This window comes from Pipistrellus kuhlii, unplaced genomic scaffold, assembly GCF_014108245.1.
Source record: "Pipistrellus kuhlii isolate mPipKuh1 unplaced genomic scaffold, mPipKuh1.p scaffold_m20_p_12, whole genome shotgun sequence".
Classification (NCBI taxonomy): Eukaryota; Metazoa; Chordata; class Mammalia; order Chiroptera; family Vespertilionidae; genus Pipistrellus; species Pipistrellus kuhlii.
The window spans coordinates 28,405,256-28,429,763 of NW_023425427.1; the positions used below are offsets into that span (position 1 = coordinate 28,405,256).

The 24,508-nt window shown below is 35.6% G+C and overlaps 1 protein-coding gene across 1 annotated transcript in view; it reads right to left on the bottom strand.

Annotated features, from left to right (window-relative positions):
* Nucleotides 1-24,508, bottom strand: part of TMC1 (transmembrane channel like 1) — a 113,064-nt gene that overhangs the window by 64,048 nt on the left and 24,508 nt on the right. Inside the window, exons 3-5 of the mRNA XM_036433796.2 lie at nucleotides 22,825-22,996; nucleotides 17,564-17,692; nucleotides 1,674-1,764 (exon numbers count right to left, since the gene is read on the bottom strand). Coding sequence (XP_036289689.1) covers nucleotides 1,674-1,764; nucleotides 17,564-17,692; nucleotides 22,825-22,996 — 392 coding nt within the window. The remainder of the gene's footprint in view (nucleotides 1-1,673; nucleotides 1,765-17,563; nucleotides 17,693-22,824; nucleotides 22,997-24,508) is intronic.

A 24,508-nucleotide genomic window follows, 5' to 3' on the forward strand; every position in this document is an offset into this window, starting at 1 on the left:
TGTTCATCCCCAACCCTATCCCCAAATCTCACAAAACACTGAGCTTGGAAAGAGCTCTCTGGCACAATATGTTGCTGCTTGATTAAAAAAAAAAAAAAAAAAAAAAAAAAAAAAAAAAGGCAAACAGTACTTGCCTTCCTGCTCTCCTCTCTACTACAGACCAATTTAGTTCAAAATTTTTCACGGATCCTTCTTTTACAGAATAAGTGCTTAAAAATACATGTTTATTCTGTTGGACATAAGAGAGCAGGGAGTGATTTTGCATCTAATATGGTGATCAGAAAATGGTATTGACTAATCAAATAAATATTCATTGCATGAAGAAATTAATGAAATATGAGTAAGACATAGATCGTGTCTTGAAGGTCTTCTGGGTCTATTAGGATATACCATATAAAACAGGAAAGTTCAATGCAGGATGATAAGTACTGTATTGACAGGGACATTTCACTTTGGGAGAGGTAGAGCAGCAGGCTAAATGGAAAGTTATGGTGTCCTAGGAAAGGGAAGAAGAAGAAAAAGTCATGAATTTGTTTTTATAAACGAACTTCCTCCCACTTTACCCCATAATGTTGGGCCATCCGGAGAATCGCTTGGAAGAATGGGGGCAGATAACTTGGCATGTGTGTACATTATGCTGGATAATGTGTGAGTTGCACAGGTACATAAAGCCCACATATCAATATGAGGCAAGTCTGATGTTCAAAGATTACATAAATGAGAAACATCCCAAATGTCCATCTACAATAGAATGGATAAATAAATTGTGGTCTCTTCATACAATGGAAAATAACATCAATAAAAATAAACTATAACTCCTGCAACATGGATGTATCTCATGAACAAAACATTGCATTAAAAAAAAAAAACAGAAACAAAAGCATAAATATTATATGATTTCATTTGCTTAAACTGTAAAAACAACAAAACTAACCTATGACATATATATGTATATATAATAAAAATATAATATATATATTATATTCAAGATTTATTAACTTTATTCACAAAACATCTTTATGAAAATATATTTAGCTTATTTGTAAAGAGGAAATAATAGTACCATGTACCAAACTTGCTGTGATAATTAAATTTAAATATAATTTTATAGAAGGATTTAATTCAGTGCTGGGCATATAGTAAATACTAAATATTAGTTTCTCGTCTATATTTTCCAAAAATCCATATTGCGTTGGTATATCATTTATATATTTTTTATTTACTATCCAATTCACACAGTTTATGCTCATGGTAGAGAAGAGCTACATATATGGTTCTATTACTTGTAGACATTTTGAGAAAGAAATTTTGACCCTGAAACCCTTAACTACCAGGTAATGAAAATCAAAGATAGATTCTTTTACATTTGGGAGTGATAAAATTATACAAGTAAATATTTTGCCATGAATCAATGTTTCTGAACTTATTTTTCAATTTAACTCCTCTAAGGGTACTTTTAGGATTTTTTTTTTCTTTCTGAATCACTCCTCCAATCCAAGTTCTAATATCACAGAAATAATGTATATGTACTGTGTATAGATATGTGCTTTAAACATATAAAGTATACTTTTTTCTCTTTTTCTCAGAACAGTCAATTTTTTCCCTTTATAAGTCAATATGGCCTCCATTGAAAATATATAGCATCAACCAAACTGAGTTATGAAAATACTTACCTTGGCCATCATCATCTTAAATGCAAACCACCGCTTTCCTTTTCCTTTCCCAAGAGCTCCTTCATTCTCACTCACAAATTTCTTTGCTTCCCTAAGAAAATAAAACAAAATAAGGGATAGGTGGAGGTGGATGGAGATTAATAGAATATAGAGATAGTGAAAATTTAATTTTATTAATTTTTCAATCTTATTTCTTCCAAACCCTTAACAAGTGAATTTAAGCTGTATTTCATAACCTAGGAACTTGCAATGGATATTTAAGATTTTTAAATTTTTTCCAATAAGAATAAGATAGTTTGTGCTGGCTTATTTATCAGATGAAGTCATTGAAAAGCAAAGAATTTTTACTAAATGTCAAAAGAGAGAACCCAAGCTCTTCTCATTTCTACCACATATAAAATTGAATCTGAACTTTATTTCAGATTTTGGCAGTCAAAATGTTTATTTTAAAATACATTCTTTCCTTCTTTTTTAAGGGTTATTATTAAAAAAATAAATAGGGCAGAGAGTTTAGGACAAACTGACATGCAACATATTTATTGACCTGGTATTTAATCTTGTAAAAGCAATCACAACTTAAAACAGAAAATTCACATTATGTAAAGCAATGTGATTGAAGGAAGAGGAAAATGGGAAGGAATTCTTTTTAGCCCTGCATTTAGAATGGGCTTCAAATTCATACTTTACCATCATTATCAAATATTTATACATTTACAGTAGTTATATTAGTGTCTTTGTATATATGTTAAAAGACATTTATCAAAATGGTTAATATAAACATTCTAGAGGCCTGGTGCATGCATTTGTGCACTGGTGGGGTCCCTTTGCCTGCCTGTGGGGATCAGGCTGAAATCAGCTCTCTGACATCCCTCAAGCGGCCCTGTATTGTGAGAGGGTGCAGGCAAGGCCGAGGGACCCCTCCAGTGCATGATCGGGGCTAGGGAAAGACCACAGGTAGGCTCCAGGGCATGTCTGGCCTTTCTTGCCCAGTCCTTATCAGCAAGACCCCAACAGCAAGCTAATCTACTGGTTGGAGTGTCTGCACCCTGGTGGTCAGTGCACATCATAGTGACTGGTCAAACAGTTGAATGAACAGTTGGACACTTAGCATATTAGGCTTTTATTATATAGGATTGAAAATGTACAATATTTGTAACTTTGGTCAATTTTGTTATTGTTGTTTATTTGATATGTGAAAAATCTTTATAAAGTATAGGTGGGCCAGGCTTATTTTGATGTCACAGGGGCCATAGAGAACCCAAGAGATAAGCCAGATCTGGATTGTGATCATACAGGTACAATGCTATTGTCAGCTGGATGGCCCCTGGAATATGCAGTTTTACAGATAAGACCATTCAACACATGGCTATAAATAAAATAAATAAACTTATTAACAAACCCTTTAATGTAGTTACTGTGTGGCCTTCAACAGGTCAGAATTCCCCAACCAACAGATAAAAATCAGGCAACTGCTTCCCTCCCTGCTTGCCAGGATGGTGGCAAGAATAAGGTAAGATCACAGATGTAAATGGTTTACATTTACATCACAGCCAATCTTACAGTAATGTTTGTTTTGAAACTGCAAATTTATTCTGGTATGATTGATAGATTATGGAACAATTTGAGCGTAACACAAAATTTTGTTTGCTTATACGTGATTTTATAAAAAAAGATAAAAAAAAGATTAAAAAAAAAGAAAAAAAAAAGAAAAGAAAAAAACAACACACACACAGAGAATGCCGAAAATTGCATCCAGCTAAACCTAGCAATATAAGAATGAACAAAATGCACACACCTCATCTACCAGCTCCCTGACTGTACCATCTAATTTAACAAAACCACATCCATTCACAGCTGGTGCTACAATGACCCTCTTTCCACACTTTACAGTAACACAAATTGCAACCCTGCTAAAGCATTTCCACAGCAAACTGCAGGTCTTTTTCAAGGTAAGCTGCCACATTTATTGTTGCATTTATGTATTTCTTAACCATTTAGCATGTGTAAAATGTTGCTGTCATTTTTACGTCTATCTTTCTGTGTGTCACTGAAGACATTTCTAAGTATTGTACCCCTCTTCCCATTTTTCCTATAAATGCTATGGTTTTCATTGCCTGATTTTGCATATTGTAGTGATTTTTAGGAATCCATGCATTATATTAAATATCAGAATTGACTATAATTCAATTACTTGGCATCAAGAATTTTTAAATTCATAAAACCAGTTATACATAGGAATTATCACATCATTCTCTATTATAATAAACACATAAGTAGTAAATCAAAAAATCTTCTTAGTAAAGCTTGCTTTTCAAATGTCAAGTCCCTATTTCATGGGTATATTCACTACTCTAGATGCTTTGCATATAATTGAAAAGAAACTCAATTTGGCCTATTACAATTCTATTACTAGATGAGTGGCTGGTTAGAAAACTAGACTTCTCCAAACAGCTGGAACAATAAAGAAAAGGCTATTCTACTCTATATTTCTGATAAGATTTTTAATTGTGAGCTGATGATTATGATACAGAAACAACTGTTATGATTTAAGAGAGAAAGAGGAAGGTCAGGGTTATAACCATATTAAAATCACCAGAAAATTACTTATAAATTCATTTAACAATATAGAAACTGATTTACATGGTAGTCATTGGATTTGTCATTTATTATGAACATGATTTTCCTTTGAAAAATCTAAATGAGATTTTATTAACTATCTCCAATTCCCAAGTTGTCCTGATGTTAGGCATAGTTTCATATTTCCTAATGACTGCCCTCAATATAAAAGTCTGGACTTCACTCTACTCCACATAATCTCAGGTATGAATTTCTTCTCTTCCTTGATGTCCTAACTCCTCCTCCATTCTTCAAGAGGTCTCCCTGAAATTTAACTCAAAAGGGATCCCTGAACAGCCCTTCTACCTCCCCTTGTTCCCCACTGCTCATCTTGGCCAACATAACTGCTAGTCTCAATTCATTAGGAATCTGGGTAATGACTTTAAAACAAAGTCAGCAGCCATGGGTGGGTAGAGAGTAAGTGTTTAGTGAGAACAGACTCTTGATTTCCCTAATTTGATGCTCTTGGGATATAAGGAAGCACTCTTGCTGCTCGAAGGCTTAGAAGAAAGAATACTGGACTGCATGTGGTCAGTGACTCAAGGAGAGAGCATGCCTTTGTTCTTTGCAGTGAGCTGGCATGATGTCAAGATGAAGAAAACCAGCCTCACCCAATCCCTAATCCCTGATAACAGATTTCTTCAACAGAAGTCATCTTTCATTGTGCTATTAGAAGCAAAATGCAAAAAGAAACTATCCAAAAAGGAGATAATCAATGACTGATATTTATCAAGCTGAAGTGCCCGTGACATATCAGAAAGCAAGAAAAGAAAGTGCAGTGTCTTTAAAAAATTAAAAAGCATCAACATTTCTTCATATTTTTCTCGTAGTTAATCCATTTTCCTACCATTTTATATTTATCCAGATAACTTAAAGTGATTTTTCAACATGGCTAAAATTGAAGTAGACTTTTGTGGATAAGCTTTGAATACCTGTTGGCCTCACACCATTCAAATTTCTGACTGAAAAATGTGTGTCATCCCCTTTAACTGCATTCAACAGAAGCCACCTGCCAAGACTATAAGCTGGTCTCCAGGTCTCAGAGCTCAAGCAAGCACTGGTATAATATGCACAGCTTTCTGGGCTGTAACCCCAGACCCAGGGATAAATAATTGAGCGAGGTCTATTTAATGACAATGATACCTGGCCTCATAATTCATTTATCAGCTGCTCCTGTTGGTAATTAGAATAATAAGGTTTCATGGGCTTTCAAGAATGCTTTCACAGTTAGGGGAAGGAGCACACTTTGGCCTAACTTACAAAATAGATAATTTAACCATAACACATGATACAACCCTGACTGCCCAGGGGAATTAGGGCTTGTTAAATTGCCTTTGATACATTTTCATACCAGGAAACATATTCCCTGTTTGGGCTCCATCAAGTTGACTTTTCTTTCCTCTTGTTTTCAGTTTAATAGTATGATTGAGCAACCCATTTGTTGCTGAGTAAATGAAAGACATTTTAAACTTGTCTTTAAAGAAACTGTAATCAAAACTTGTATTCTTGAACACTACCCAGAAAAGGGATAAGAAGAGAAGTCTTTTCTTAATAAGCACATTTGTAAAGTTGTATGAGTTCCCTGTAAATGCTGGAGATTAAACCCTTAGGAGATAACATTGGCATATGTGTTCTCCCATGCAGTGGATTTTCTTGTTCTTTTGTTGATGGTTTCTTTTGCTGTGCAGAAGATATTTATTTTTATGTAGTCCTATTTGTTTATTTCCTCAATTTCCATTGTCCTGGGAGCTGTATCTAGAAAGATATTGCTATGACATATTCTGATATTTTGCTGCCTGTGGTTTCCTTTAAGACTTTTATTGTTTTCCATCTTATGTTTAAGTCCTTTATCAATTTTGAGTTTATTTTAGTGTATGGTGTAAGTTGGTGGTCAAGTTTCATTTTTTTGCATGTATCTGTCCAATTTTCCCAACACCATTTATTGAAGAGACTGTCTTGACTCCATTGTTCTTCATCTTTGTTCTTCTTTTTCAGGATTGCTGTGGCTATTTGGGGTCTTTTTTTATTCCATATGATTTTGAGAGAGTTTGTTCTAGATCTGTTAAATAAGCCATTGTTATTTTAATGGGCATTGCATTGAATCTATAGATTGATTTGGGTAGTATGAACATTTTAATGATGTTGATTTTACCAATCCATGAAAATGGTATATTCTTCCATTTATTTATGTCTTCCTCTATTTCTTCTTTTAATGTCCTGGCATTTTCCAAATACAGGTCTTTTACCTCCTTAGTTAAGTTTCTTGTTTTGTTGCAATGGTAAATAGGATTTTTTTAAAAAATTTCTCTTTCTGTAAGTTAATTATTGGTGTATAAAAAAGCCATACATTACTGGCTTAATGTTGTATCCTGCTACATTGCTAAATTCATTTATTAATTCTAATAGTTTTTTATGGAGTTTTTAGGGTTTTCTATGTACAATGACATGTCATTTGCAAATAATGACAATTTAACATAAGGAAGATAAACAATCCAATCAAAAAATGGGCAAAAGACCGAAATATACACTTTCCAAAAAAGGACATACAGAAGGCCAACAGATATATGAAAACATGTTCAAAGTCACTAATCATCTGAGAGATGCAAATCAAAACAACAATGTGGTACCATCTCACACCTGTCAGAATGGCTATCATCAACAAATTAACAAATGACAAATGATGTGGAGAAAAAGGGATCCTCCTGCACTGCTGGTGGGAATGCAAACTTGTGCAGCCACTGTGGAAAACAGTATGAGTTTCCTCAAAAAATTAAAAATGGAACTCCCATTTGACCCAGCAATCCCACTTTTAGGGATATATCCTAAGAAATCAGAAATACCAGTCAGAAAGGATATATGCACCCCTATGTTCATAGCAGCACAATTTACAATAGCTAAGATTTGGAAACAGCCTAAGTGCCCATCAGCAGATGTACATCTACTGTGGTACATCTATACAATGTAATACTATGCTGCAGCAAAAAAGAAGGAAAGTTTATCATTTGCAACAGAATGGATGGAACTGGAGAGCATTATACTAAGCGAAATAAGTCAGTCAAAGAAAGATAAATATCACATGATCTCACTCATATGTGAAATATAATGAACTACATAAACTGATGAACAAAAACCAGACCATCCAACCTCAGGGAGAAGGTGGGGGGGGGGGAGAAAGGGGGGTAGTGGTTAGAGGTCAACCAAAGGACTTGTATGCATGCATAGTAGCATAACCAATGGGCACAGACACTGGGGCAGTGGGGGGCTTGTCCTAGGGGGTGGGAGTGGCCAGGGTGGTGCCAATCGGGAAAAAAAGAGACGTATGTAATTTAAACAATAAAAATTAAAAAAAAGAAGGAAGGAATTCTTATCATTTGCAACAGCATTGTTGGACCTGGAGAGCATTATGCTAAGTAAAATAAGCCCCTAGGAGAAAGATAAACACCACATGATCTCATTCATTTGTGGAATATAGTGAACAACATAAACTGATGAACAAAAATAGATCCAGAAACACAGAAGCATCCAACTGGCTGTCAAACCTCAGAGGGAAAGCAGGGAAGGGGGAAAGCGTAAGAGATCAACCAAAGGGCTGGTATGCATGCATATAAACATTACCAATGGACACAGACACTAGGGGAGTGAGGGCATGTACTGGTGGATGGGAGTAGCTGGGGAGAGGTCAATGGAAGAAAAAATAATAATAATATAATTGCTATGTATAGGTCAAGGGAGGTACTTAAAGTATCAGGGGACCACTCTGCAAAATATATGATAATCTAAGCACAAAAATTAAAAATTAAAATTAAAAAATAAGCACATTTGAAAAATTTGACCATTTAAATTAACTAAAAATTAGAACTTTGATATACCTAAAATATCAAAGAAATTTGGATAATTGAAAGAAAATTGCGGAGGTAAAAACTAGTCTAATATGCAAAAACTAAAATAAGGACTATAGGCCTAGCAATAAAACTCCAAAGTTAGATGGTAGAATTATTCAAAATCATTATAAAACAGGAAGTGAGCCAAAACTGGTTTGGATCAGTGGTAGAGCGTCGGTCTGTGGACTGAAAGGTCCCAGGTTTGATTCCGGTCAGGGGCATGTACGTTGGTTGCGGGCACATCCCCGGTAGGAGGTATGCAAAAGGCAGCTGGTTGGTGTTTTTCTCTCATCGACATTTCTAGCTCTCTCTCTCTCTCTCCCTTCCTCTCTGTAAAAAATCAATAAAAATATATTTTAAAAAATAAATAAATAAAATAAAACAGGAAGTGATTGTTCAAAACATCCTATCTAATAAAAAGGGAACATGCTAACTGACCCTCACACCATTGCAAAGATGGCAGTGCCCATAGCCAATAGGAGGGAATATACTAATTGACTGCCCCGCCCTCAAAGATAGCGACACCCATGGCCAATAAGGATGGGATATGCAAATTGACTGCCACGCCCTCAAAGATGACAATGTCCACAACCACAAGATTGCAGCACCCAGTACCCTCAGCCCCACCAGGGCAGCAGGCACAGGGCAAAGCTGTCACTCTGTGCACCTGCCTCCAGAGTCCCCCAGTCCCCTCAACCCCCTAGCTGCCCAGGGCTGGTCCGAGGTGCAGGCAAGCCTCAGATGGCAGCTGCCCAGCCACCCACAGCTCAGGTAACCAGGGCCAGCTGAGGCTTGCACTGCTGGCTGTGGCAGCAGCAGAGGTGTGATGGGGCATCAACTTCCACTGATCTCCGGGTTGCCTCCCACCCCTGAGGGCTCCTGAACTGTGAGAGGGGGCAAGCTTGACTGAAAGACCCCCTGCTCCAGTGCATGAATTTTCATGTACTGGGCCTCTAGTGTTTTTATAAAGAGAATGCTAGTGGCAATAGTTGTAATGGTTAAGATGCTCAGTTGCTTTTTCTATCAAATAGAGAAAGTAACAGTTATTCCACTGGGTTTTTGCATATTTTATAGAAACTAATGCATGCATGTAAGAATGAAATAATGTATGTAATGTATTCATGGCAAACAGTAAGGGCACTATAAATAGTAGTCTATATATTTGTAAACTTGGTAAATTGCCCTTGGTAAATAAAAACATCAGAAACAATCTGAGAACAAATAACAAATAAACAAAGAACAGGCAAGAATTTGCCTCTTCATTTATATTACCTCTATGAATAGTTTATATGTCTAGCTTATTTTGGTGTGCTTCCATTTGTATAGTACCACTTCACAGATTTTATATATATATATATATGTATACATATTACATATTACATATCACATATCACAAAGCACATATCATATACCATATATCATATACAGAGAGAGAAGAGACAGAAACAGAGAGAGAGAATCAAGACCTCTAAAGTTTTTAGTAGCAATAAACTTTAGAATGATCTGTTCACAAAGAGTTCTTCAGACAATTTTTTTACTAACTCTGATGATACTCATGGAAATGTGTGAAAGCTATAATAGATGTTAGCGTTGGTGAGTAACTAAAGCATTGCTTGGATAGGTCCAATGTTATATTAAGTTCAAAGTTACTAGCCATGGAAATTCTCCAGACCTAGGAGGGCTTCTTTGCTCCTTGGGGCTATGAAACAATGCTCATTTTCACGGCTGCCTTAAATGTCAAATAAAGATTCCATCTCAATTTTGGTTATACGCTAGAGATCAGTCAAGCATCTCATAGTAATTTTAGATGAATCAAAGGTGAAATGACATAGTTAGACTTCAGTGGTTTAACAAAATAAAGAAAGCACATAGACCCTCTTTGACTCACTGATTAAGTTTTATTCTAATTCTGCTCTGTACATGGTTAATTTAAGATTCAATATATGATTTAAAATATATTCCTTTGTATTGTAATAGCAATGGAGTGGGGAGAGAGGACCACACAATTTCCCCAGGACCTAAAGCTTTTGCTGACTTTGAGGGATTGGTCACAGCACAAGTTCGTTTTCCGCCACAGAAGAACACCAAAAATTCTAAGATTGTCAGCAGAGATAATGTACAATGAAGTTAAATAATGAATTCTTTCTCAGAGGAAAGAATTACAGTACATTTACAAGTATCTCCCCATATAATCTTATTAATCCCTATAGTAAGAATTTTAATTTTGCTTTATTTTTGTCTTTGTTTTAATGAATCAATGCAGCATGCAATTAATGACACTAATACCTGAAAGCAGGGGTGGTATTATGTGGGCTGTGAGCAACTAGGCCCTATCCCTAAGACTCCTAGGTATATTCTAGCCTACATTACCTTTTGTTGTTTTGTTTTGTTTTGTTTTGTTTTGTTTTGTTTTGGTTTTAGCAGAAATGAGACTTGGAAAGAATGTGACCATAAGTCACAAACAAATCTTAAGATCAGGAGTCCAAAAAGAATATTATAAGCTAAATCTAAAACTTACCTCAACTATTCCCATCACTGAATATTGGCAAAATGGCAGTGTTACCTCTACCCCTGGGGACCCCACTCCCCTAGACTGTGGGAAAACAATTCTCAGAAACAGATAAAAATAGCACTGAAAATATAAATTGCTGTACATAGCTGTAAGAGGAACCTATCCAAAATTCTGGTCAATAAGCAAATTTGTTTCATTTTTACCATACTTTCATTCCTCCTTTTAGCTGGCCATTTTTTTCTCTAAGTATTTATTCAGTATTTTTATGCTCTTAGGAATGTGTTCAGTGCTTTGAAAGAAATAAAAGAAACATGTAGATTCCTTCCTAAAGCTTAAACTCTATTAAGAAAAATGAGTTGGAAGCCCATAAAACTGTTATATAGCAGTGCAGTGCAGCAGTGAGGTACAAAGGGAACAGAGAGGGGAGGCCTGAGAGCTCGTTTGAAGATATTGTAGACGAGAAAAGAATTCAGCTAGACATTAAAGGGCTGATAGAATTTGAGTAGGCAGAGAAAGGCATTCTAGGCATCGGTTTGCCGGAATTTCCCTAACAAAGGAGGTATTTCCACCATGAATCACATATACAGTCTTATATTCTTAGATACACTCACATTCAGCTCTTCACAAGGCCATGTACGGGGCTTGGTAGATAGGCTTTGCTAATTCTGGTGGTTCATGTGCATTTTAATCAAATACATCTAATCACAAACATCTGGGTACTGTGAAACAGGATACACAGGGTGCTGCCTCAGAGTGAGAGGAGCCATTCTGCATTGAAAGGCTAGGTAAAATATTCCTGTACAAGACTTATGTGTTCATATTTATACTTTGATAAGCATGTCTAAGTATTCTGAAAGATTTTTTCACATGTTGTGTGGTAATATTTAGCAGTGCTAAAAAGCCTTCATTTTATGTTAAAACTGGGTGTTCTGCCTTTTGATCCATGAGTCGGCAAGAAATTTAAAATGATGGCAATTCAGTGAGCTCTGCAAATCATCGACTACCTGGTAAATGTGATTGCCGCCCCAGGACGGACTTAGATCTGAAGGTCTGTCCTCAGCACTTGGCAACACAACACCCACAGAGCACATCCTACTCCTATGCTGTGTTGACTTGCAGTCTTAATATTCCAGTTTCCTCCCACAGCTTCCCCTCTAATTTTTCCAGATCCCTGTGACCAATCATTGGTTAAACAGAACTATAGTAGTGTATACATAAATATAAAAATTAATCATCCAAAAAAATCACATATCTTTATGTAGATACCTGAGTGTGTATGTGTAGTTGTCTGTGCAATAGTATATACATACACACATTTATATACATGTGTATATGTAAACTCATGCATATATATTGTAAAAGCATAATTAACATGACTATTTAAAAAGAAGTGCCTATTAAATTTTTAGCACTGCAAAAGGGAAACTTAGACAAATTATATTTGATTTACAAATTCTTTTCTTTCTTTCATATAATTTATGATAATCTAATAGAATGTTTTCTAAATACTTACTTTCAGTTTATGCATTTTAATGAGACTTAACCACTTTTATTCCATAGCAGCAAGCTTAAGTCCCCCAAAATAGTATTCCACTTGCCATTCCTTGGTCATATTCAGAAAGACATCTTCAAAAATGCCTTGATTATTCTCTTAAAATAAACCTAATCAAGTAAAGGGTTATCTTCACAATCAGTACCCTATCTGAGAACTGGATGACATTTCCCCAAAACAACCAGGGAACATTTCTCAAACGAATCTTATTTTTGTACTTATCGAGTACAGGTTTGCTATTCTTGTACTGTTATTGTATTATGTCAAATATATTTGAAAGGATTTCTTCTTAAATAATTTTAAGTGATAATTAATGAATTTCTCCATTTAATCACCCTTCAAGAATAATATATTTATAGACAGCTGAAATGTTAAAGAGTGCAAGTTAGGTTAATTGCTATAAAAAAAATTGGAGAGTGGAGTTCCCTAGCAAGCTGTAAAAAACTGATGCAGTGTGTGTTACCATATATAACACACTAAATGATAAGACCCTAGGAAATAAAGTACAATAAAATGAAATTAAGATAATAGTAACCACACTTCATCTGGAAAAAACTTTAGAACTTTCCTAAGTCTAATCTTTTCTTAATTATGATTATTATACAGTATACTACTATAGAAAAATCCCTGATTTAAATTAAATTATATTAAATTTATTTTAAATTAAATTATATTTAAAAAATTAAAATTTATTTTAATTTGGGGGTGTTTGAATTCTGGATGAATATATGTTTGTAGAAAGTAGTGAATAAGACTGATTGCCAAGTTTCTTGGACAATATCTTTCAATAGTAGCATTTTTTAGATCAGTTTTCCCAGTATCATTATACCAACTTCCTGGGCAGAATGTCAGGCTGATTTAACGAGGCTGTGTGCTTTAGATTCTGAGGTTGGTGGAAGCATCATAAATTCCTTAATAACTTTTCGAAAGAGATGAAGCCGGTGGGCCCCCAGAAAAGGCTGCCAATTCAAAGTGAAGAATGGAACATCTCCAGGTAAAATGGTGCAGTATAGATAAGAAAGATTAAGTAAATCATGACATAAATAAAGGAGGAGAATTCTTGGTAGGGTTAGGGTTAGGGTTAGGCACTTGAGGGAGGCAACTGATCAATGTGTCTCTCTTATGTCGATGTTTTTCTCTTTCTCTCCTCCCCATCCTTTTTCTTCTTCCCTTTTACTCTGAAAAGCAATGGACAAGGTGATCTGGGGGTGAGGTTTAAAAAAATAAAATGGCTTCTATGCTATGCTATGCCAGTCCCATGCAATATTATACTTGGAGTGTACCCTAATGTGTAGACTTATAAAGTGTGAGAACTGCTCCTTCCCCCAGATAAGCTTCTTTAAATATCTAGTTAAGTGTTGCTTTTTTAAAAACTGTGTTGTTGTTTTTTTTTATGTGACTAGGCACAGAAGCATTTTTATTTCAACTGAATGCTTTATATGGAAGCACATTGTGGAGAAGAGAGAAACCTCACGTCTCCTGCTTAAAGTTGGCATTGTGACTGAGCAGCCCTCTTCCCTCTGCCTCCCTTGGGATGAAATCACTGGAACTCTGAGGACAGCTGTTTGAAAACCTTAAGCCACAGTGCAACCCCTTCATTTTATAAATAAATAAGCCCAGGCTCATTATATCAAAGTCCATGTCTCTTTAATTTTCAATCCAAATCCTATTCTATTCTACTAAAACAAAATAAAGTGGTTACTTATTTAGGTTTAGTCATGAGGGCTTTTAATCTACAACCCAGAATGTTCTGATACAGTGAGAGGTTTTAGGTTTCAGGATGAGTAATAAGTAGAGCTGTTATTTTCCACCCAGGTGTTGCATTTCACCGGTGGTGGCTGCTACCTGTTTGGTGTGGCCACCTCTTACAGGCAGGACAGGCCTAGTCATCAAACATCTGAGTTAAACCCATAAGAATGAAGAGTCTAAGGCAATCACATATTTGAATTCTGTAGATCAAAATGAAACATGGGCATCCATTTACCTACTGTTTGACAAGTGCCTACTACCGTGTTTCCCCAAAAATAAGACATCCTCCAAAAATAAGACCTACCACATGGAAAGATAAGACATCCCCTGAAAATAAGACCTAGCGCAACTTTGGGAGAAAAAAATTAATATAAGACACTGTCTTATTTTGGGGGAAACAGGGTAGGTATCAAGCCTTATGCCGTGACCTTGGGCAAGTTTCTTAACCTCGGTCGGCATCCTTGAGTTTTCCTGACATATAATTGAGATAATAGAAGTACTTCTCAGAGTTATAGAAAGGATTAAATCAGTTCATAGACCTAAAGCAATGAGAATGGTACCTGGTGCATACTAATCATTTTATAAATGTTAGCCTTTTTCATTAACTATTATATCATAATTTCATTTATCACTTGCAACTATCCTTCAAGGTATTATTCTTTCATATAAAGAAAACAAAGCTCAGAGAGGATAAATTAAAATATATATAAGAATGGGAGGATGAAGGGAGGTTGAGTAAGGAAGAATGTCATATTAATGACTAGCTGACAGTTTCAAGCACCCATTTGAATGGAAATAAAATCCTAAAAGTAACTTTCTTGGCTTCACTGGGTATTTCATTAATAAATCACCAGGCCTAGTCAGCCAATGGGCAGCTTCCAGAAATACTGGGTCAAAAATTAAAGCAGTCAGTATTATGGTTAAATAAACATTTTTGGGCCTAGCCACTTTGGCTCAATGGATAGAGCACTGGCCTGTGGACTGAAGGGTCCCAGGTTTGATTTTAGCCAAGGGCACATGCCTGGTTTGCAGGCTCGATACCCAGTGTGGGGTGTGCAGGAGGCGGCCAATCAATAATTCTCTCTCATCATTGATGTTTCTATCTCTCTCTCTCCCTTCCTCTCTGAAATTATATATATATATATATATATATATATATATATATATATATATATATATATATATATAATATATCAATAATATATTATATATTGTATATACACACACACACATTTTTGTTATCCAAATAAATATTTTTTAAGTGGCTTCTCCTGCCCTGGCTAGTTTTGCTCAGTGGTTAGACTGCCAGCTTCGGACAGGAGGGTTAGAGTTAGGGTATTTCCCAGCTACTAGAACATACTGTGTTCTGGCACTGTGGTAAGTGTTTTACATAAATTATCTCACTTAATGAGTCCCATAACCCTCAAAATTCATGTAATTTCATAAGGAATCATAAGAACTACATAATTCATTTAAAATTGCACAGCTATTAAGTGAAAGAGCTGATATTCAAGCTTAAGTCTGAAGCCAATGTATATGCCACTGCCTCACGTGGGAAACAGGCAGAGGGTGTGGGAGATGGATTTCTAGACCTCCAACAGGTGCAAAAAGAAGAGACGCTCTGTGGCATTCTTACGCAATTGCATACCATGCTTTGAAAGGTCACAATATTATCGCTTTCCAATAGCGTGACTTTCTATTTATAGTCCCCTATGGTTCTCAGGTTTGGGGATTTCAAGGCCAATAATATTTCAAAATATATTTTGGGAGTCAACATAAGGCTGCCAACCTTCTATTTTGCCAAGTAAATATATTTTTAAACCTATCACTTAGCATCATTGCCACTTCAGTGAATGAAAACTTTTAACACACACAATCGCACATGCACATGCATTTGTAGCTCATGGAGCTAGGAATGCCACTTGCCTTCTTGTGTGGCTGGCATGTACATGCGCACATGCAGGACTTCCCAGCAGCAATTGTGTGATGCAAAGTGTGCTGGGAAAACCATTGTTTGAAACTTGGAAAACCTTAGTCCACAACACAAAACAATACCATTATAAATGATGACTAGGTCCCTTCCTCACAGGGTAAATCTACACTATCTTATTCTGAATTTGAAGTGAGGCCCCAGAAGTTTAAGCAATTTCCTTAAATAGTACACAAACTTTTCAGAGGCAAGAGTAGAAATGAGTTATCATGCCAGCTACTTCGTTCTCTTTTCATCACCAGGGACAATAATACTATCACTTTCACTAAATATCCTGTCTAATAAAAGGGTAATATGCAAATTGACCATCACTCCAACACAGAAGATGGCTGCCCCCATGTGGTCAAAGATGGCTGCCACAAGATGGCTGGCAAGGAAGGGCAGTTAGGGGTGACCAGGCCAGTAGGGAAGGGCAGTTAGGGGCAACCGGGCTGGCATAGGAGGGCAGTTGGGAAAAATCAGGCCAGCAGGGGAGCAGTTATGTGTCAATCAGGCTGGCAGGAGAGTGGTTAGAGGGTGGTGATCAGGCTGGCAGGCAGGCGAGTGGTTGGGAGCTAGGAGTCCTGAATTGTGAGAGGGATGTCTGACTGCCGGTTTAGACTGGCAGTCAAACATCCCCTGTGGGGTCCCAGATTGGAGAGGGTGCAGGCTGGGCGGAGGGGTTAATACAAATTTCATGCACCGGGCCTCTAGTATAAAATAACATTTAACATTGTAAGTTTAATAGGCTTATGGAGGGATAGCTATGGAAATGCATCACTATTTTTTAAAATGGTTGAATGAAAAAATGCAATCTGTTACAGGAACTTTTGTTGTGCAAACATGACTGTTATCATAGACACATTCCCTTTTTTAACCCCTCCCCCCTCCCTCTCACCTACTACCACGGCAAGGGAGCATAGTATGATTCTCAGGGGTGGATTCACTTCCATCCTCCAGAAAAGGATAAGCATTTGACTTTTAATATCAGAAGTTCATAAATCTGTGTGTCTCTGAGTACATTTGCTCCTCATCAGTACTCAATATAGGAGTGAAATCAGGTCACTGTCAGGTAACCAGGGACTAGTCATTAACATAGTCCTTAAGTAGAATCTTATTTCCTGTGCTGTTGGCTTACCATCCTCCCTGTATTTTAAAAAAAGCTATCACCTAAAATATCACGTGAGGCTGGTACTCTGTAAAGAAACAAGAGTGTGCAATCTACACAAACTTGTAAAGTTCAAATATATCTTTTTCAGAGGATAGTAATGAATGTATTAAACTAAGGAAACTCTTAGTATAATGAATAAACAATCAAAGGTGATCACAGGCATGATAAGAATCCAAACAATAAATTTGCTTATAGTTTTAAGTTTGTAGTTATTAGCCCAACTTCTCTAATGATATGATATATATATATATATATATGATATATTATACATGTACATATGTCCATGATCATTACATGCAATGAGTATTATATGTATATTATAAGTATTATATATGCGATATATCATATATAGCATTATATGTTAAATATAGGTAATACACAGAGGATTTAGGCGACCAATATCAAAGACAGCACTTCTAATTATAAAAACGGCATCCTACTTGAGAACTTCAATTTTCTTCTCCATTTTCCAAGGCTTGCATTTGACATTAGCAATCATTTGTCTTTGCTCATCTAATTCTGCCTTCAATCTTTCCAATTCCGCTTCATCAAGTTCATCATCGTCATCCCTTTAAAAGGAAAAAAAACACACAATAAGTTTATGTCTTACTTGACTTCCAAACTTAAAGAAAAAATGGTATCAGAAACTCAGTCATTTATCGACTTGGCTGTATATAGTGGCTGCTGATATCCATAAGCATTGGGGCTTGCCCCTGAACACAGATTCAGGATTTTCGGAATTTCCATCATTTTAAAGAACAGCATTTACATTCTGATGGCCAGAAACTAAGCTGTTCTGATATAAATAACCCACAGACTCAAACTCTCAGAATAGTTACAGATCTATCACTCAGATTATTTTCTCTCATCTTTGTTCCTTATACACTGTCCCTACGAATTCCACATTTCATTTTTAAACTTTATTTCTCAGTAAGGATAGTAAATTAGAGATGAAGATGTCTTTGAAGTGCCCTTAAATTTTTAAGTTAGCTTTTACTAAAGAGAAAGAGAAAAGTTGAAATAGAAGAAAAAAAAATCATTTCTCAAAGCTCACTTAATCTTGTAATTAAGCTCAAAACCTCAATTGATAAAAATTCAATATGAATTATATTTTGTGGAAGTGAGTCCTTTAAAGAGGCCTTGAAGAGAATTTAATTCTTTTCTTTTCTGTGTTTCTTGTTTTGCTAAAATATTCTAGGGTCCAGAACTCGAAGAAAATGAAATGAAAACATGAGCAACATAATTTTAAATGGAGGAATGTAATGCCATATTGCAGAGATCAATTTTTTTGGTAATATTGTTTCTTCAAACTCACCTTTTTTGTACTTAATACTGCAATGCTGGGCCTGGAATTCTAGGCACATTTCTTCTTTGTCAGCTGGCTCAGTACTAGGTTACCAATAGGTTAATACTAAGAAGGAACTTGGTCTTTCCTTTAGTTTTCTGTTTGTTCCTCGGAGGTGATGCCTTCTACTTATCAAAGCTTCTCCCCTCAAGGAGCTTCAGGCCTCCCACAGCTGCACAGGACTCTAGTTAGCCAGTGTTCCCAACATTAGCAGATTGAGCTTTATCACTTGAGCATGTCCCCTCTGCAGTGGCTGATAGCTCTGTAGGTCCCTTCTCCATGCTTCTCAGTTTTAATTTCAATCTCTTTTCATTGTTGCTCTAGCCTTGCCCTTAGGTGGTAGCTATTTCCTAAAGTTGCTATCACCATGATATGTTAGTGATCTCTTTTCACTTTTCCAGTAACCTAGTTAACAATTATGTATTATTTATCAAGCAGTCCCTCTGTTAAGTGCTCTCGGTTCAATTAACTTGATTTTTTTTTTCTTCAAAACAGACCCTCACAAAGACATTGGCATCTGACTCAGACTTAGTCAGAAATATATTTTGCTGCTCACTAAGCTTTATGACTAAACACAGTAGGAATATGGCAAAAGCTGTTTTTGAAACTTCCAGCTGAGAAACATGAGAACATACCCATCCTATATAATAAAACTCTAATATGCAAATTGACCAAATGGTGGAATGACCAGTCCCTTTGACACACACTGACCACCAGGGGGAAGACGCTCAACACAGGAACTGCCCCCTGGTGGTTAATGCACTCACACAGGGGGAGCACTGCTCAGCCAGAAGGCAGGCTCATGGCTGGCGAGCATAACAGCGGTGGCGGGAGACTCTCCTGTCTCTGCGGCAGTGCTAAGGACCCCTTGGGAAATGGCTGACTGCTGGTTTAGGCCCACTCCTGGGAGTCAGAAATACCCTGACAGGTCCTGGACTGCAAGTCGGACATATCCGGAGGGGTCCCGGACTGTGAGAGGGTGCAGGCTGGACTGAGGGATGCCCCTCCCCCCAAGTGCATGAATGTTGTGCACTGGGCCTTATGAGTGACCCTATAAAATGACTTTGTAATTCCTCTCTTCTCACTAACCCACAGGTTTAATCATATCATGATTACTATCATAAAACAAAATTTCATATTAACCTTCCCAAATAGCATTTGCTGTTGACAATTAGGTTTTTGGCCAATTCAGATATTTTTGCTTAGAATAGTTATCCTGACTCAAGAGAACTATAAAATAACACTCGAATAAAATCATAATAAATATTTTCAATAACCCCTTTTCTGATTATCCCTATGAGAACAGTTTTCTCTTCTCCAACACTCCTAAACCTCCTTATATTTCTTCTGTGGCACATTTATACTGTCTTGTTCCATAATACTTTGAGTCTACGTGGCCTCTCCCTTATTTATAGTATAAACTTCTAGAGAATGTAGGCAATTGTATGTTCATATCCATGTATTCCAAAGACGAGCAAATTATCTTCCACAGACATGGAGCTATAATAGATAAATATTTATTGAATGTGTTTATATACAGACTTTTTTTTTGGATGATGTGTTATCATTATTAACCCAGTGCTTAAAGTTTACTGAACTATAACAATGTATTTTAGTATGGTATGGAAAGACATCTATTCTTACATTAATTGATCCCAGATTGGTACATTTTTAAAGTTTTTGTTGTTAATGACTGACGGCTACAGGTGAATCATGCTATGCTACAAGGTATAGCTGTTGGATGAGCTATCTTCACATATTATTAAAATATTATTAAACAGCAATTAAAATATTATTCATCAGTATTACAAGGAGTCTGCTTTTCTAGGAACCACTCAAAAAAAGTGCTAATCATATTAAAAGAATATAGCACAAACATGCTTCATCTTCTAAAATTTAGGGCTAATTTATGCAAGCATAGCTTTCTATCTTAAGTTTGATTTAAACAACAGTTGTTAGGAAAAAGGAGGCATAAATGCTGAATTTCTCACTGCTATGAATATATTACTTATTCATTTAAAACTAAGTCAGGAATAACCTGTAATATTATTAGAAATATTCCAAAATGTCTAACAGGGCAGTGTTTTTTAAACATCTCCAAAGATAGCACTATAACCTTGGTTTTAGTTGGTTTCAAATGTTTGGTCAGCAACAAGAAAATTCCCTAAGGTGTTTCACTTGAACATTTAAATTTTAAAAGAGCATGAATTAATTAATCTAAATAAATGTGCTCTGATTTGCCTATTAATCAATCTTTCTCAAAATATATTTGCTAACACATTTTCTTTTTTAAATGATAGTTGTCTTCAAAATGAACAATAGAAAATGGACCTTTAAACAGATATCAGAACTAGTGACCATCCCAAATAATTTATGGTACTATTCAAAATAGTTGCACAAATTTTGACAACAATATTATAACTGGCAAAACCTACGAAGACAAACTTCATTTTAGCCAAGTATGGCCCCGTGGAGGAGTGGGTAGGTAGGGAGGCAGGGGTAGGTTTCTGAGAACCAACTAAGGATGGACACTGTCAAAAGAACAAGATTCCCTCAAGCAACAGGGGCCAAGACCTGGCTGCTTCTTATGGTCCTAAGCCTAGAGGTTGAGCAGTTGACATGAGTGCCTTAAGCAAACTGAGAAAGCAGAGAAATCCCCACCCAACTCACTTTTCTAAAAGGACCTCTTATAAGTAGAGAGCAAAGGCAAATTCTAGAATACAACCTATGTCATGCATATGTACTGGTGATGTTTTCTCAGTGAAATACTACTGTCAGATATATAAGCTTTACTAATAGAAAATATTACTAAAAAATAAGTATTAAGACATGGAATGTAAAGTGTATATTTTTTATTTTTAAAGGAACAAAGCATAGACATAGTTTAAAAGAAAACACAAAAAAATGCCAGCCAGTCCTGGCTCCTGTGGCTGGTGGTTGGGCATTGTCCCATGTAGCACGAGGTTGCTGGTTCGATTCTCAGTCAGAGCACATGCCTCAGTTGGGGGCTCGATCCCTGGCAGGGGGTGTGCAGGAGGCAGCCAATCGATGTTCCGCTCTCATATTGATGCTTCTCTTTCTGTTTCCCTTTCACTTCCTCTCTCTCTAAAAATCAATAGAAATACATTTTTAAATGCCAGAGTCAAAACTTAAAGTAGGTGGTGTCTGGGTTATGAAAGAAAGAAGAAAGAGAAGGAGTCTGGGAAGAAGGAGAAAGAAAAGAAAGAGAAGGAAGGAGAAGAGGAGGGAAAAAAAAAGGGAAATTTAAAAACATATATTAATAAAAATATAATAAACAAAGGTTTCTCTTTTATTTTAAAGGGAGCCACACTATTAATATTAAGCTTCTCAAACTGACATAATTTTCATACAGTTGTTTTTCATTGTGGTTACTTATAAGAGGAAAATAATAGCCACTCACTGAACACTAGAGTGTGCTATCTTGAAAGGCCATCTTAGAAAGTTCCTCATCATTTAGTCCTAAGAGTGTTTGGGAGGAGATCTGCTCACCTGGTAGTGATTCGTGGTCCTATTACCTGGGATTGGCAAGAATAGGTTGGCTATTCTCTTAAAACCTTTCCAAGGGATCTATGATTTCTATTATTAGATTTGTTTACACACACAGTTTTCCAACCTGTCTGCTACCTACAAATTTCTGGAAAGCAAAGACCAGAAAATTATTTTCTTGGATTTTCCCTAAACATCATTTAATATATTATTCTACATAAAGTCAGCACTCAGTAAAATGTTGGCCTGGTGGGACTAAAAAATAAATAGTGTATTAAAAGGAAATGACCACCCCAATCCTCTGTTACAGGGGGCTGTACACTTTTTTTTTTTTTTCTGTAAAGGGACAGATAGTTAATATTTTAGGTTTAGACTGCTACATACAGCTCTGTTCCATATTTGTCATTTTTTTATTAAAATAATAAGAACCATTGTTAGATCTTGGGCTAGAATTAACCATAGTTTTCCAATTCCTGCTCCATAAAATAAAATGATTGGGGCTCATTGCTTAGGGCTTTTCTACTTCAATAATAACGCATATAATCAATGGGACCTATTTAAAATATTTAAATTAATTATATGTTAATAACTATGTCAGATTAGATCTCTCATAAGGAAATTCCTCTTAGGCCATTTTTAATATACATTGATTTATGAATTCTATTTTAATATTAAAATACATTTAAATAAGTGCAATAAAATGGCAGTATCAGATTAAGCCTGTCTTTCTAAAGGTCGTTTTAATTACCAATTTTAAAGCCAAAGAGTTCCTAAGGGAAATCGTCTTCTTTTAGCATCAGGTGCTTTTGAATGAGCAACAACTTCAGTTAAATATCAGAACTAACTTACGCTCCCCTCCTCAACTTCTTCTTTCTCTCTTTTTCTCTGGCCTTCCTCGTTTCTTCATCCTCTGGTTCAGCTGGTAGGTCTTCCTCTTTAATAACATCTCTGGTCCGTTTCCTCTTAGGTCTCATGCTTTCTCTTCGAGGTAATTTATCTTCATCCTCTGATTCTTCTTCACCTAAACACACCAGTTGATGCTTCAGTGAGCAATATCAGGAAGTGTTCTTTCCTGCTATACCAATTGTATTCTTATTTTTTAATTACACTGTCACAGAAATGACACCACAATCCAGCAATTCTCCATATCAGGATATACTATGCTATATATATATTTCATAGCCTGCCATATACATACATTTACCTAAATTATCATTTCTTTTGTGGTTCATCTACTCAAAAATGGAATGTGAAGCTACAATTTTTAATAACCTTTAGAATTCCAGTCTTCATTTACTTGGGTAACAAGATGACTTGGAGTTTAATATCACTGTATGACTTTTAAACCAAGTTTAGAGGTTACCAATCCAACACATAGGGTTGACTGATTAACCACTATGTGTGTACTACTACTTCTATCTTAGAACAAAGCATAGAAATGGCAAGGAAAGGCTACAAACTAGAATAATTTTGAAGACATTAACTTAGCCCTTGAGATTTCTCTTAATTTAAATTATCCTCATTCTTGATTCCAAATATTTCTTTCTTCTTTTTCCTAAATATCCCTTTTTCAAATGAAATGGATAAACTGATAAATACATTTGCTTGATCATTCAATCCTAATGAAGAGACATAACTTATAAATACAAATTCAATGTAAACCTGAAAGAAATAACGTTATTACTTTTTTTTTTTCAATTAACAATGCCTCATTTGTCTATAATTTCTTAGGAAGCTTTCAGGTAAAGAGTAGAAAGAGAATTCAGTTCCTTCCTTCACATTTTATAACATATAATCCTACTTCACTTTTATCTTTTTAAAATTTAATATTCTTAACTTCTTCTAATATTTAGAATCAATTATTATAAAAATTAAATATTACCCATACTTATTAATACCCCATTATTTAAAAGCTACAGTAGGAAAAAATTTATACTTCAATGGAAAATTATAAATTGTCTGTAACATAGCCTTCTGTGTTATCTGATTCAGATTTTTGGGAACTGCTTTGTAATTCAGTAAATTATATTTAATAGATAACTGGATAGTAATGCAAAATAATTACTGTATGCAGACACACAAAAAACTCTATTTAGTAGACAAATAATCATCCTCCACCAAAAGAGAAATAAATAAAAATAAAAAACAACCCACAAAACAGTCATGTCTTCATTTGCACATCATTTCAATATTCCTGGTCTAAAATTATGTCTATTCTTTGGATTTTGAACTGTAATAATGCCTCATCAGATTCCTCATTTAATAGTTAAATATGGTCATTTTTGCATATATGTTTTATCTTTTAACATTTGTTATCTAAACTTTTTTACTGATATTTCAAGTCATTGCCTATATTATTAAAGTTTGGTTAGCATAGAAACCAGGTTTTGAAAACTACTTTGTTATCAAAACCAAACGTGATTTTCCACTGGTGAAATATTGTGGCAAATGCCATAGGTTATCTGTGCATTCTGCCATTCTGAAAATTTACTAAGCCTTTCTTAGGCAAATTAGTCACTGATTATAGAAAGGA